Source organism: Tupaia chinensis, unplaced genomic scaffold (assembly GCF_000334495.1).
Source record: "Tupaia chinensis unplaced genomic scaffold, TupChi_1.0 Scaffold149011_1, whole genome shotgun sequence".
Lineage (NCBI taxonomy): Eukaryota > Metazoa > Chordata > Mammalia > Scandentia > Tupaiidae > Tupaia > Tupaia belangeri.
Window position 1 is genome coordinate 526,830 of NW_006208857.1, and position 14,196 is coordinate 541,025.

The following is a 14,196-nucleotide window of genomic DNA, read 5'->3' on the forward strand; positions in this document are numbered from 1 at the left end:
ACCGCCACGATCAGTGTGGTTTGCCAGCTCTGGGTGACCAGTCGGGCCGAGACTGCAAGAGAGGGGTATGCTCGGCACCCGGCCTGCCGCTGCAGGGGCCGAGGACAGCCTGGCCGCTGTCCTGGGGCTGGGAGAGAGGGAGGGGCTGGTGCACATGGCTCTCGGGGCCACCAGGGCTTGCCAGGGTAGAGCTGGGGAAGGCATTTATGTTTGAGAGGTTGTGGGATGCTCTGGAGACCTAGAAGCAAGGGTTCAGACCCTGAGCCCTGCGTGTGCGTGTGAGTACACATAGGGTGTGGGTATGTGGGGGCCTCGGAGGGGACCCAGGGACACAGCTCTCGGTCAAGCAGCCCATTCCTGGGCTGTAGACCTTAGGGAGGTGAGGCCCTGTGGTGCTGCAGACGGGAACCTAGAGCCTAGGACCACGCCCCCACATCATTCGTCTCCACGCCACCACACGTAGAACCCCTTCACCTCAGAGGAACTGGGAGGCTGGGACTCTGGGTGGTCTCCACCATCTCCCAGAAGGCCCCACGGCTGAGAGGCGGAGGCCTGGGGTGAGGCCTGGAACCTGGATGCTCACCTTCAAACTTGGATGTCAACAGGACCTGGTCCCCGTTACTCAGCAGACACTCCCACATCCCTGCCTCGGGGTCCAGCAGCCACACCGCCTTCTCCTGCTTTGAGACCTTTGACTCATTCTTCAGCTTCCAGCTCAGCGTCAGCGTGGGGAGCGTGGGGCCCAGCACCTCGCAGGTCAGCTTACTCTGGAGCTGAGTCACTGCAGAGGGACCGAGGCTGAGGCCGGGAGCCTGGACACCTGGACTTCCAGCACCTTCAGACTCCCAGAGGATTCAGGAGAAGCATCAACATGACCCTTTACATGGGTGGCCTCCTTTTAGCCTCTCAGGGCCCACGTTCTCACAGATTTAGAGAGGAAGCACAACCTCTGGGGTCCAGTGGTCTTGGACTGGAGTCCCAGTTCCACTGCTTACGAGCTGTGCGTCCCCGGGCGTTACTCAACAACCGCGCCCCGGACGAGGCGGACACATGGCTACCTTTGAGGCGTGTGATGGGGCCTGGCATGCACTGAGCATCAGGCGTTGCCATCAGGCTCTGTGGGGCCGTTAGGATAAGGCTATCGATAGGGAAGCGAGGCGCTCCAGCAGAGGGTCACGTGATCATCACTACTCCAGAAGAACACACAATGCTCACTAGGCAGGTGAGAAAGCAGGCCCACGGTGGGCAGGGCTTTAGCCAGGGCCATGGCGGGGTCGGACAGAGGCAGAACTAGAACCTTCATTTATAGGGGTTCTCAGTGGAGCCGGCCCAAGCTGAGTCACGGATGTTGGAAGGACATGTAGATTTCAGTGCTCTTACAAAACCAGCCCCACTCCCGAGGGCCCTCCGTCCCTCAGCCAGGCCACCGGGGCCCAGGCATCCCCTTTGGTGGCCAGGGTCAGCTCCTGCTCTATCCCCACCTCCTGTCACTCCCCAGCCTCGGCCTTCCTCACCTGCCATCACCACAAGGTTCACGTCCTGCTGCAGCTGCCCCTTGCCGAGAGTCAAGGTCAGCTTCCCGGAGCCGGCGTGCCGCAGGTGGGCCTGGGGCAGGGTGATGCTGAGTGGGAGGCTTTTGGCCATCTGGAGCTTGAGATCCGGGAGGGACCCCTGCACAGTCACCTCCTTGGCCTGTACGGAGAAGGAGACCCAGGACTCGGAGGAGGGGGGCCGCTCTGCCTGCCACCGCAGCTCCCCACGCAGGTGTTCGTCCTCGAAGGTGAGAGGGAAGGAGAGGTCCACCCGCTCTCCCTCTTTCTTATAGAGTGTCATCGAGGCCTTCTGGAAACCTGGAGGTGGGACAGAGACCCCGAGTGAGGAGGAGACAGGAAAACGGGTGCATCCAGGCTGGGGTATGCTTGTGGCAGTAAAGGGAGGGGCAGACGCCCAGCTTGTCATTTCAGGGACTTAAGTTCTGTCCTACCTCTCCAGGCCCTCTCCTGACTCTGCAGCCCAGCGTGATCCCAGGGCCACCTCCTCCCTCCCGGAAGCCATTAAAGACTCACTTAGCCATGGGTTTGGGGGAGGGGACTCTCCCTTCTCAGGTCTCTGGAGCGTAAAAGCCATTTGGCCTACACAGCTTAGGTGCATAATTTATAACCATAAAACGAGAAGCGAACACAAATAGGGCTTCCTATGTGAAAGGCTTTGTTTTGTTTTTACCTTTTTGCTATAGGTCACGTGCGCTCACCCAGAGAGACAGAGAGAGAGAAAGAGAGAAATCACCTTCGAGGAGGGTGGCCATACCAGAATCCCTTCTCCTCCATTTTCCTCTCAGGATCCTGGCACACATGCACACACGCTCTGCCTGACTTTCAAACCGCCAGGTCTGGGACTCAAACCCTAGTCGGCCATGTGGGAGTCTAGTGCCCCAACCACCACGCCACCTGCTGGCCCCAGGCACTGTTCTAAGAGCATTACAGTTATTGGATCTTACCACGACTCTGCGAGACAGACACTATCGCAGCTCGCATCATCCCCGTTTTACAGATTCAGAAATCAAAGTGCGAAGAGGGGTTCGATAACTTGCTCGAGGTCACATGGCTGTGGCAGAGCCAGGATTTACTTTTTACTTTGCCAGAAGGTGTGTGCTCGCATCAGAGAGCGAGCGAGAGAGGAAGCAGGCACCCTACAATGGAGCATGGTCGCGCCACAATCCCTTCTCCATTTCTCCATCCTGTTGGGGTTTGGGGCAAACACACACACACACACACACACACACACACACACACGTGCCTGGAGTGTATTTCAAACCACTGAGGCTGAAATTTGAACCCGAAGGTTGGCCATGTGGGATCTGGCTCCTCCAACCACTCAACCATGGGGCCAGCCCACGTCCCCAAGCACCACACTGCATTCTGGGTGCTCCGTGTCCTCACGGGGCCTCGCACAGGGTCACAGAGGTACAAGTAGAATTTCGCCATGGCTGGCTGCTGGTGCTAGTGTCCCTGAGTAAGTGGCCTCGCCAACTTGGTAGAGGTGGGGAGCTGAGGCCACGAAGAACCCAGACCCTGTGACACTCCTCCCTGGGGCCTCCCCCAGGGTCTCAGGGCCTCTCACATCCTAGGTCCCCATGCCTGCCTCCCTCCATGTCCATCACCCCGAGGGGCGGCTGTCCGTCAGTGCCCTGGGGATGAGGGGGCCCCTCCCAAACTCACTGTTCTATCCCCCACACCAGGCCCAGGGCGGAGCGGTGAGGACAGAGGAGAAGGCTGCGGGCACGCGAGGCGCCCCCTCACCCAGCATGACGATGTTTTTCTTGAACACCAGGGTCCTCTGGTCCTGGGAGACGGTGCACGTCCAGGTGCCACTTTCCTGGGTCCCCATCTGGGTCACCGTGAAGGCCTTGCCGGTGTTTTGGTTTCTGTTCCCTGGACTCTTCCACTGCACTAAAGGGTTACTGCCAACCGGGCTCTCCAAGGTCAGGGTCAGGCTCTGGCCCTGCAGCACCCGGTCTGCGCTGGCGGTCACTGTGGAGGGAGCAGACCCACATGTGCCATCTCCAGGGAGCAGGGAAGAGGGCAGGAGAGCCACAGTGCAGCCTCGGCCCAGCCTCTCCATCCCTGACACTTAGCTACCCACCCCCAGGCTGAGATGCCCCCCTCCCCTCCCTAGGCCTCTTCCTCCACCCCTGCCTGACCCACGGCCTGAGGAGGGGATGAGAATGGGTGGCTCCTCTGACCCATCTCTGGGTGGTTGCAGTATCCCCAACCTAGGACCCGGTTTTGGTGCAGGGTGGAGCAGGGGAGCAAGGGAGATGGGCTGGAGACCTCACCCAGGTCTGCCCCACTCACGTCGGAACACCAGCAACTCCACCTCTTTCTTCGCGCCCTCCACTTCACAGATGTAAGTCCCGGAGTCTTTCACCTCAGCCTCCTTGATGACCAGGGGGAAGGACCCGTGTTCCCACTGGCCTTTTTTGGATTCAACCTTCTTTGCTAGCCAGGAGAGACCTGGGAATCAAAGCCAAACGGAGGAGGTTGAGGTGCCTGGAGACAACACTCCTGCCAAGCGTCACGCCCGCGACTCTTCTGAGCCGAGGTGCTTGCTGCCTGCCCCTCATCCTAACCAGATTACTCCGGGCTGACGAGGAGGCCCCTTCATGTCCGTTTATCCGGCTAGGACGGTAGTCACTAACCCAAAATGAAATAGTTCCTTATTTAGAGAGCCCCCGCCCCTACAAACCCCGTACTTTACACACACATCTCAAAAAGTCTTCAACGCAGTTGCAAGAAATAGGTGCTGTTTTGCTTTTTTTTTTTGTAGATAAGGACATTGAGACTCAGGGTAAGTACTTCTCTGGACTCTTACGGATTATTTGTTGGAGTGTAACCCAGTCCCGTCTCTCTGGAAGGTATTTTGTAGAACTTATCAGGATTGCAAACGCACGGACAAAATTACATGTCCACCAAAAACGGATACATGAAATACTGCTCAGTCATCCAGCGGGATGCTCTGTAGCCGCGAAGTCCACAGACGGAGGAAATATGCACTGATAGGAACTGCATCTAAGGCACGTCGACAACCAGGCAGCCACGTGCCTGGCCGCCCCGCCACAGCCACACACGGCACACCCCAACCTTCTTCCCCCAACAGAGGTCCCACACTGAGCAGCAGACCTACTTAGAAGTCAGGAGGGAGATGCACTTAGAAGACACCACCACATTTTGTCCAAAGGAAGAAAGAGAGAGTGAACAAACATCTCTCTGTGATCGAAATCCCAGGCAGGGGGACCAGCAGTTAGCGTAATGGCTATGTCGCTGGACTCCCATGTAGTCGACTGCGGTTCGAATCCCGGACTTGGGGGCTTAAACTCACACCGGGCGTGTGTGCGTGCGTGCCCAAGATCCCGAGAGGAGAATGGAGGAGAAGGGATTGCGGCGTGACCATTGCCCCTGGGGGGTGATTTCTTGTGTTCTGTCTCTCTGTCTCTCTCTGTCTCTCTCTAGCAAGCACACGCACCCTATAGCAAAAACCTCTCCAAAGGGAAAAAAAAAATCCCAGGCAAGACCAGAAAGGGGGTTTTTACAGCTCTTTCTGCAAGTTCTTTAAAAACAAGTCCAGGGGACCAGCAGTTGGCGTAATGGCTATGTTGCTGAACGCCTATGTAGTCAACCACAGTTCAAGTCCTGGACCCGGTGACTTAAACTCACGCCAGGTGCATGTGCGTGCGTGCCCAAGATCCCAAGGGGAGAATGGAGGAGAAGGGATTGCGGTGTGGCCATCCACCCTGGGGGGTGATTTCTCACTTTCTTTCTCTCTGTCTCTCTGGCGACCGCACGCGCCCTGTAGCAAAAACCTCTCCAGAAAAAAAGAAGTCCAGTGGATCAGAATACAGGGAAAAACTAATGAGAACCCCTCAATGGATCCTTCACCCACCAAACAAGATTTCTTTAGAAACCGACTTGTTCTTACCAATGGCCTTGACCAAGGAACAGCTGTGTAAAACAAACTTAAAGGTGCATTGTCAAGCGGTAAGATGAGGATAAAAAGCCTCGTATATATCTGTGTAGGCATCTATGTATAAATAAATATGTATTACACATATATATGTGTAAGTCCCTGAGGAAAACTAATATAAATACTTACATAGGAAGCTAAGTCAACATTCAAGACTTGAAAGAGATGAAGATTAGTCTATGTTTAAGACTTTGCATTTTTTGGAGGTTTTTCTTTTTCTTTCTTTCTTTCTTTTTTTTGCTATAGGGCTTGCCCACTTTCCAGAGAGACAGAGAGAGACAGAGAGACAGAAAGTGAGAAATCACTCCCCAGGGGGGTTGGCCATGCTGCAATGCCTTCTCCATTCTCTCTGGATTTTGGGCATGCACATACACATTCCCAGTGTGAGTTTTAGGGCACCAGATCTGGAACTTGAACCATAGTCAACTATGTGGGAGTCTAGCGATATAACCATTACACCACCTGCTGGTCCCAGAGACCTTGCCTTTTTTGAACCTCAACACTTGGAAAAGGGAAATGAAGACTTTTTACATCATTACAGAAAAACACAATACAGAGACCAGCAGTTGGTATAGTGGCTGGACTATGGTTCGAGTCCCAGACCTGATGGCTTAAACTCACGCTGGGCACATGTGCGTGCGTGCCCAAGATCTCAAAAGGAGAATGGAGGAGAAGGGATTGCGGCGTGGCCATCCCCCCTGGGGAGTGATTTCTCGCTTTCTGTCTTTCTCTGTCTTTCTGGCGAGCGCATGCACCCTATAGCAAAAACCTCTCCAAAAAGAAAAGAGAGAAAAAAGAAAAACACAATACATTTGGAGGAAAATAAAAGTTTGTAAGAACAAAAAATAGGGGGAAAAAAGAAGAAGAGAAAGAAGCATCATTAACGAACAAAGGAAGATATTAGACAAGCAACTCTGTTTAAAAAGTGGGAGGAAGGAGGTCAGCAGGTGGCATAGAGGTTGAGGTCCTGGACCCCATGGACCAACAACAGTTCAAGTCCTAGATCCAGCAGCTTGAAATCACACCAGGTGCAAGTGCATGCAGGCCCGAGACCCTGGAGAGGATGGAGGAGAGGGATGGCAGCATGCCAGCACCCCTGGGGGTGACTTCTTGCTTTCTGTCTCTCTGTCTCTTGGGAGAGTGGATGTGCCCTATAGCAAAAATCTCTCTCAAAAAAAAGGTGGGTTGTCATAAAAAGAAGGGGGCTGCCCCCACGTCTTTATGCACCTGCCACCTTATCTGTCTCTGTCGGCCATGGTATAATGTGGCTGGCCTGATGCCAACCCTTTGGACTTCTGGGCCGCCCCAATCCTAAACCAAATAAACTTTTTAAATTTTTAATTTGAAAATTTTGCTATAGGGTAGAACCAGCAGATGGCATAATGTTTATGTTGTTGGACTCTCGCGTAGTTGATTGTGGTTTGAGTCCGGGACCAGGCGTCTTAAAAGTCACACTGGGTGCGTGTGCGTGCATTCCCAACATCCTGAGAGGAGAATGGAGAAGGGACCGTGGCGTGGCCATCCCGTGGGGGGTGATGTCTTGCTTTCTGTCTCTCTATCTCTCTGATGAGCACACACCCCCTATAGCAAAAAATCTCTCCCTGAAAAGAAAAGAAAAATTACTATAGGGTACATGCGCTAGCTGAAGAGAAACACAGAAAGAGAGGGAAAATGAGAATGCACCACCCAGGGGCGTTGGTCACGCTGTAATCTCTTCTCTTCCATTCTCCTCTCAAGATTTTGGGCATGTACGCACTCACACACATATGCCGTGTGTGTGTGTGTGTGTATTAGTGTGTGTGAGTGTGTTTTACAATTACTTTATTTAATTTTATCATTTTAAAATTTGACCAGAGAGATAGAGAGGCAAAGTGAAAAAGCAAGCTGCCGGGTCCAGGACTCAAACTGCAATCAGCCATGTGGGAGTCCAGCGCCTTAACCACCACGCCACCTGTTAGCCTGCCCAGTGTGTTTTTGCCAACCACTGTGTTCAGGACTCCAACAGTGCAGTAGGCCATATGGGATCCAGTCACTTAACCACCATGCCACTGACTGGTCCCAACCCTTTTTTGTTGTTGTTCCTATTTATTTATTTATTTTTAATTTGACCAGTGAGAGAGAGAGAGAGAAAGTGCAAAAGCAAGACACCAGGCTCAGGGCTTGAACCACAGACAGACATGTGGGATTCCAGCTTCTTCTTCTTCTTCTTCTTTTTTTTTTTTTGGAGAGGTTTTTGCTATAGGGCACGTGCATTTGCAAGAGAGACACAAAGACACAGAGAGACAGAAAACGAGAAATCACCCCCCGGGGGGACGGCCGCACCACAATCCCTTCTCCATTCTCCTCTTGGGATCTTGGGCATGCACGCACACGTGCCCAGCATGAGTTTAAGCCACCGGGTCCGGGACTTGAACCACAGTCGACTACGTGGGAGTCCAGCGACATAGCCTTTACGCCAACTGCTGGTCCTGGATTCCAGCTTCTTACCTGCTATGCCACCTGCCAGCCCCCTAACCCTTTACTTTTTATAAATCACCCAATCTTAGATATTTCTTAGCAACACAATAGCAATCTAAGATCACACACACACACACTCACACGCACACACTCCGTGTACACACATAGGTAGTCATGCACTAATTAACACAGGGATACATTAGAGACATGCATCATTAGGTGATCTCTGTGTGCGGACACCCTAGAGGGACCCTGCACACGTTGCCTACCGGACTTCAGGAACGGCCGCCATCCCTGCGCGCCCCGTTGACCTTTCAGTCCCTTAGTGGCGCATTACTGGTTTGTATGTAGACACAGACAGACATGCATGTGTACTATGTGTGCCTTTTCATATGAAAATAATGTCTCTGGAAGTAAACATAAGAAGATGATAATTTTGGTTGCCTCTGGGAAGACAGAATGAATATTCACAAGATAAATATAGGAAGGAGGCTTTTCACACTGTGCTTTTCCCTACCTTTTGAATTTTACTCCATTTTAGTTCTTCCTCTGCTGCCAATACAGAAATACCTTAGTCTGTGTGATTTAGAAAGGAGAGAGGTTTATTTAGCTCATGGTTTTAGAGATTCGAGGTCAAAGGGACGCATCTGGTGAGTCTTCTTGTTGCTGGGGTCTCTCTGCAGAGTCTCATTCAGTGCAGGGGAGCAATGGCAAAAGAACAGGAGTGTGGGGGCCAGCAAGTGGCATGGTGGTTAAGGTGCTGGACTCCCACATGCTCAATGACAGTTCGAGTTTCAGACCTGGTGGCTTGAAACTCATGCTGGGCATGTATGTATGCATGCCCAAAATCCTGAGAGGAGAATGGAGGAGAAGGGATTGCAGTGTGGCCAGCCCCTGAGGGGGAGCGATTTCTTGCTTTCTGTCTCTCTGTCTCTCTCTGGTGAGCACACGTGCCCTATAGCAAAATGTCTTTCAAAAAAAAAAAACAGGAGGGACCAGCAGTGGTGGTTAAGGCGCTGGACACTCCCACGTGACTGACCATGGTTCGAGTCCTAGACCTGGTGGCTTTCTTTCTCACTTTCCCTCTTTCTCTCTCTCTCTCTGTGTATCTTTCTGGTCAAATTAAAATAAAATGAATAAATAAAAGTAAATAAATAATTCTTTTAAAAAAAAGAAAAGATTTTTTAAAAAACAGGAGTCTGTGTGAGTCTGTGTCCATAACTGCCCCTGTACTAGTTCCTTTTTCTTTTTAAGAATTATTTGTTTAGGGACCAGCAGTTAGAGTAATGGCTATGTCGCTGGACTCCCATGTAGTCGACCACGGTTTGAGTCCCGGACTCGGTGGCTTAAACTCATGCCGGGTGCGTGTGCGTGCGTGCCCATTTATTTATCATAATGATATTATTTAATTATTTTAAGAATTATTTTTATTTAACTTTATTTATTTATTTATTTATTTATTTAAATTTTACCAGAGAGGGACAGAGAGAGAGAGAAAGCGAAAGAGGGAAAGTGAGAAAGCAAGCCACCAGATGCAGTACTTGAACCGTGGTCGGCCATGTGGGAGACCAGTGCCCTTTACCACCATGCCACTTGCTGGCCCCATTAATATTATTTAATTTGGTACAGGGCACATGCATTCACCAGACAGAGACAGAGAAGAGAGAGAGAGAAAGTGAGAAAGCAAGCTGCCAGGTCTGGGACTCGAACCATGGTCGGCCATGTGGGAGTCCAGTGCCTCAACCATCACTCCACCTGCTGGCCCCTGTTGTCTTCTTATAAAACCACCAGAACTCAACCATGGGAGCCCCACACTAATGACCCAATCTAATCTCAATCACCCCCACAAAACACCAACTCTTTCTTTTTTTTCTTTAGCCTTTTGCCATAGGATGCATGTTCTCACCAGAGAGACAGAGAGAGAAAATGAGAAATCACTCCCCGTGGGAATAGCTACACCACAGTCCCTTCTCCTCTGAGGATTTGGGGCATGCATGCACACGCACCCAACATGATCTTCAAGCTGCTGAATCTGAGACTTGAACTGTGGGTCATCCAAGTGGGAGCCCAGTACCTTAACTACCACACCACCTACTGACCCCCCAAAGTCCTAACTCTTAATTGCCATGGTTGGATTAGGCATCTATCCTCTTCATACCGTTACAATGATAACTAAATTTTAGCTCTCAACCTGGGGGGTGGGGGACACATTCGAATCCCAACAGGCTCCATTAGGTGTAGAGCTAGGCTTAAAGCTCATGCCTGGGGCCAACAGGTGGCGTGGTGGTTAAGGTGCTGGATTCCCACATGGCCAACTGTGGTTTGAGTCCCAGATCCGGTGGCTTGAAAATCATGCCAGGTGCATGTGCCCAAAATCCTGAGAGGAGAGGAGAGGAGAAGGGATTGCAGCGTGGCCATCCCCTGGGGCGAGAGCTGTGATTTCTCACTTTCCCTTTCACTGTTTCTCTCTGGTGAGTGCATGCACCCTATGGCAAAAACCTGAACAAAATTAAAAATGCAGGCCTTTTAGATACACCATTCTGTGGCTATAGGGAAGGAACGAACTCAGTTTCTCTCTTACTGTCACAACACAAAACAATTCCATGACCTTGGATGTGAGTGGGGTTTGCCAAACAAGTAGCTCTTCGGCAGCAGACAACCGCTGTGTCTCTGATCTGGTTCAATTCTCGCCCTCTTCAGCTTCAGGTGCCACAGGTCTGCCCCTCCCCTCGATACCAGTTGCAAACCCCAGCCTGGTTTCCTTTTCTTTAAGTTTTTGCTATAGGGCATGTGCTCTCGCCAGACATACATGTACACACACACACAGAAAGTGAGAAATCACCCCCAGGGGGATGGTCACGCCACAGTCCTTTTCCCTCCATTCTCCTCTTGGGATTTTGGGCATGCATGCACACACGCCCAGAGGGATTTTCTTTTCTTTTTTTTTTCTTAAGGATTTTTGTCTCAGGGCTTGTGTGCTCACCAAAGAGAGACAGTGAGAGAGGAAGTGAGAAATCACGTCCCAGAGGAGATGGTCACACCTCAGTCCCATCTCTAGTCTCCTCCTGGGATTTTGGACACACAAGTACACGTACCCAGCATGATTTTTAAGCCATCGGGTCTGGGACTTGAACTATGGTCAACCTTGCGGGAGTCCAGCTTCTCAATTACCACCCCATCTGCTGCTGCCCCCACCCCCCCACCCCAGTGTGATTTTTAAGCCACTGGATCCAGGACTTGAACCATGAAGTTGGCCATATGGGATCCAGCCACCTTAACCTCCACGCCCTCTGCTGGCCCACCCCAGGCTGGGGCTTTTGTGTCCTCTCTGGGCACGCAGCCTCTAGGACCCTCTGTGAGTCCCACCATGCAGAGGCTCTTCTGACTCGGTCCTTCAGGGCCATTATGGGGGCCTTCCTCTGTAGACATGCCTTATGAAACCATCGGCCACTGGTGATCAGCTTATCTCTCAGCTCCTCTCCCCTGCGAGGAGTTTGGGAGTGGGACTGAAAAGTCCCGATCATCTGGTTATGCTTTGGTCTCTTGTTTTTATTAAGATTTTATTTTTTAAAGAATTATTTACTGGGACCAGCAGATGGTATAATGGTTACTCCCACATTGTTGACCACGATTTGAGTCCTGGACCCAGTGGCTTCAAACTCACACGCGTGCGTGCATGCCCAAAATTCCAAGAGGTGAATGGAGGAGAAGGGATTGCGGTGTGGCCATCCACCCCCTGGGGTTGGGGAGTGATTTCCCGCTTTCTGTGTCTCTGTCTATCTGGCGAGTGCACACACCCTGTAACAAAAATCTCTCTCTAAAAAAATTATTGTTTATTTCTTTTTTTCTTGGTTATTATTACTTATTTATTTTAAATTTGACCAAAGAGAGAGAAAGGGAAAGTGAGAAAGCAGGACGCTCGGTCTGGGACTCAGAACTGCGGTTAGCCGTGTGGGAGTCCAACACTTAACCACCACGCCATGCCGCCTGCTGGCCCTGTGCTTTGGTCTCTGGTGACTGGCTCCCATCCTGAAGCTAGGAAGGGACTGTCAGTCACTAGTAATCTCATTAGCATACAAACACATTTGTCACTTTGGCAAGTCCAAGGATTCTAGGAGTTCTATGCCAGAAAACAAGGAGGAAGATGAAATAAATCTGGATTTCACAGTGTCACGATTATGCAAGGCTATCTCTGGAAAGTTCCTCTAGCATGGCTATATGGTCTCCTCTGGTATCTTCTTTTAGTATCTAAAATCATCACCAAGAGGAAGTTCTTATCGTTAACCATTTGTTAAGTGCAGTGGCAGCTCCTGAATTCCTGTAAAAGAGGGCTTTAGAAACTACATTTAGGGACCAGCAGGTGGTGGTTAAGGTGCTGGACTTCTACATGGCTGACCGTAGTTCGAGTCCCAGACTTTGCAGCTTACTTTCTCATTCTCTGTCTCTCTCGCTCATTCTGTCTCTCTGGTGAGTACACGTGCCCTGTAGCAAATTTAAAAATAATAATAATGAGAAATAAAATTAAATACATCATTATTTTTCAAAAAGAAGAAGAAGTATAGGTGGGCCAACCAGTGACGTGGTGGTGGTGAAGGTGTTTGGATCCCGCATGGCCAACTGAGGAGGGATTGCGGTATGGCCATTCTTCTGGGGCGGGGGGTGGTGGTGGTGGTGGTGATTTCTCACATTCTCTGTAACAACGACAAGGATAGAGGAGAGGAAACGAGAGCAGCCAGGGCATTCCAGGAAGGGGGGCAGCTCCGAGAGAGCAGTCCTGGCAGCTGTGAGAAAACCACCTCCCCGTGGAAGCCATGTGAGCTTCCACTGTGGGTTTAGTCTACCGGGCTGGGGAGTGGTAAGTGCAAAGCATTGTCGTGGACGTCAATCCTGCAGCGGGAGCAAGAGAAATCCAGGTTGGAGCGATGATTGTATAGTCAGAGAATTACCAGGAAGCTTACAGTAATCCAGGGAGAGGGAGGTGGGCCTGGAGGAGTGATGGTCACATTCCCATGGAAACAAGAGGATGAAATAGAAAAACAAGTTCAAAGAAAAGATGGCTGGACCAGCTCTGTGGTTTGGTGGATAAGGCAGCTGGATCCCACACAGCCGACCACGTGGCTCAAGCTCTGGACCCAGCCGCTTGAGAAATAATGCTGGCATACGTGTATGCATGCCAAAAGTCTCGAAGGAAGAGGGAGGTGGAGGAGAAGGGATTGCTGCATGGCCATTCTCTATAGAGGGTGCTTCTCCTCTCCCTCTCTGTCAGGTGAGGGCGTGTACCCTCTGGAAAACAAAAATAAGAAAGAAAGAAAATAGTTATAGCTCGTGACTGACAGGAAACCAGGGATTGAAGTAGAGAAAAAAATGTGACTCTGTGGTTCAGAAATGGGAGGAACAACGAGGATGATACTCCACTGTCAGAAATTAGGAAGTTGGCAGACTGGCACATGGATGGTGTATGGTTATGTCGCTAGACTCCCATGTAGTGGATGGTGGTTCAAGTCCCGGACCCAAAGGCTGAAAACCCACCCCAGGCATGTGTGCCTGCATTCCAAGGTCCCGAGAGAATAGAGAAGGGATTGCACCATGGCCATCCCCCCCCGGGGGGGTGATTTCTGGCTTTCTGTTTCTCTGTCTCTGTCTCTTCCACAAGCACAGGCGCCCTGTAGCAAAAATCTCTTAAAAAAAAATTAGTAAAAAAAAAAAAGAAGAAATTGGGAAGTTGGGAAGGGGAGGATCAGATCCTAGGAAATACAAAAGCATTAACACAAAAGACAAGAATTTTTAGAAAGCAGCACATTGTTTTCATCTCACAGATGATCAAAGAAATGCAAATTAAAACAACAACGATATGTTTTTCAACTATAAAATTAGCAAAAAAAAAAAAGTAAAGCTTTAAATAATGCATACCGCTCAGTGCTGGGAAGGGAGCTGGGGAGAGAAGCACACGGCAACGTAACTGGAGTTAGTGTAAGTACACAGAGCTTTCTGGAAGCGATCTTGCAGTATATACCCAATAATGTAATTTTTTTTAAGAATTACGTTTTGGGGCCAACAGGTGGCATGGTGGTTAAAGGCGCTGGACTCCCACATGGCTGACAGCAGTTTGAGTCCCAGACCTGGTGACTTGCTTTCTCACTTTCCCTCTCTCTCTCTCTCTCTCTGGTCAAAAACTGGAAAATAATAATAAATAATAAAATAAATAAAACAATTATTGGG

The 14,196-nt window shown here is 50.6% G+C and overlaps 1 protein-coding gene across 2 annotated transcripts in view; it reads right to left on the reverse strand.

The window, feature by feature from the left end:
* CD4 (CD4 molecule) overlaps positions 1 to 14,196 on the reverse strand; it is a 32,513-nt gene that overhangs the window by 1,086 nt on the left and 17,231 nt on the right. For both annotated transcript variants that reach the window (XM_014585124.2, XM_006170798.3), the window contains exons 4-8: positions 3,855 to 4,013; positions 3,300 to 3,530; positions 1,515 to 1,850; positions 584 to 781; positions 29 to 52 (exon numbers count right to left, since the gene is read on the reverse strand). In XM_014585124.2, coding sequence (XP_014440610.1) covers positions 29 to 52; positions 584 to 781; positions 1,515 to 1,850; positions 3,300 to 3,530; positions 3,855 to 4,013 — 948 coding nt within the window. The remainder of the gene's footprint in view (positions 1 to 28; positions 53 to 583; positions 782 to 1,514; positions 1,851 to 3,299; positions 3,531 to 3,854; positions 4,014 to 14,196) is intronic.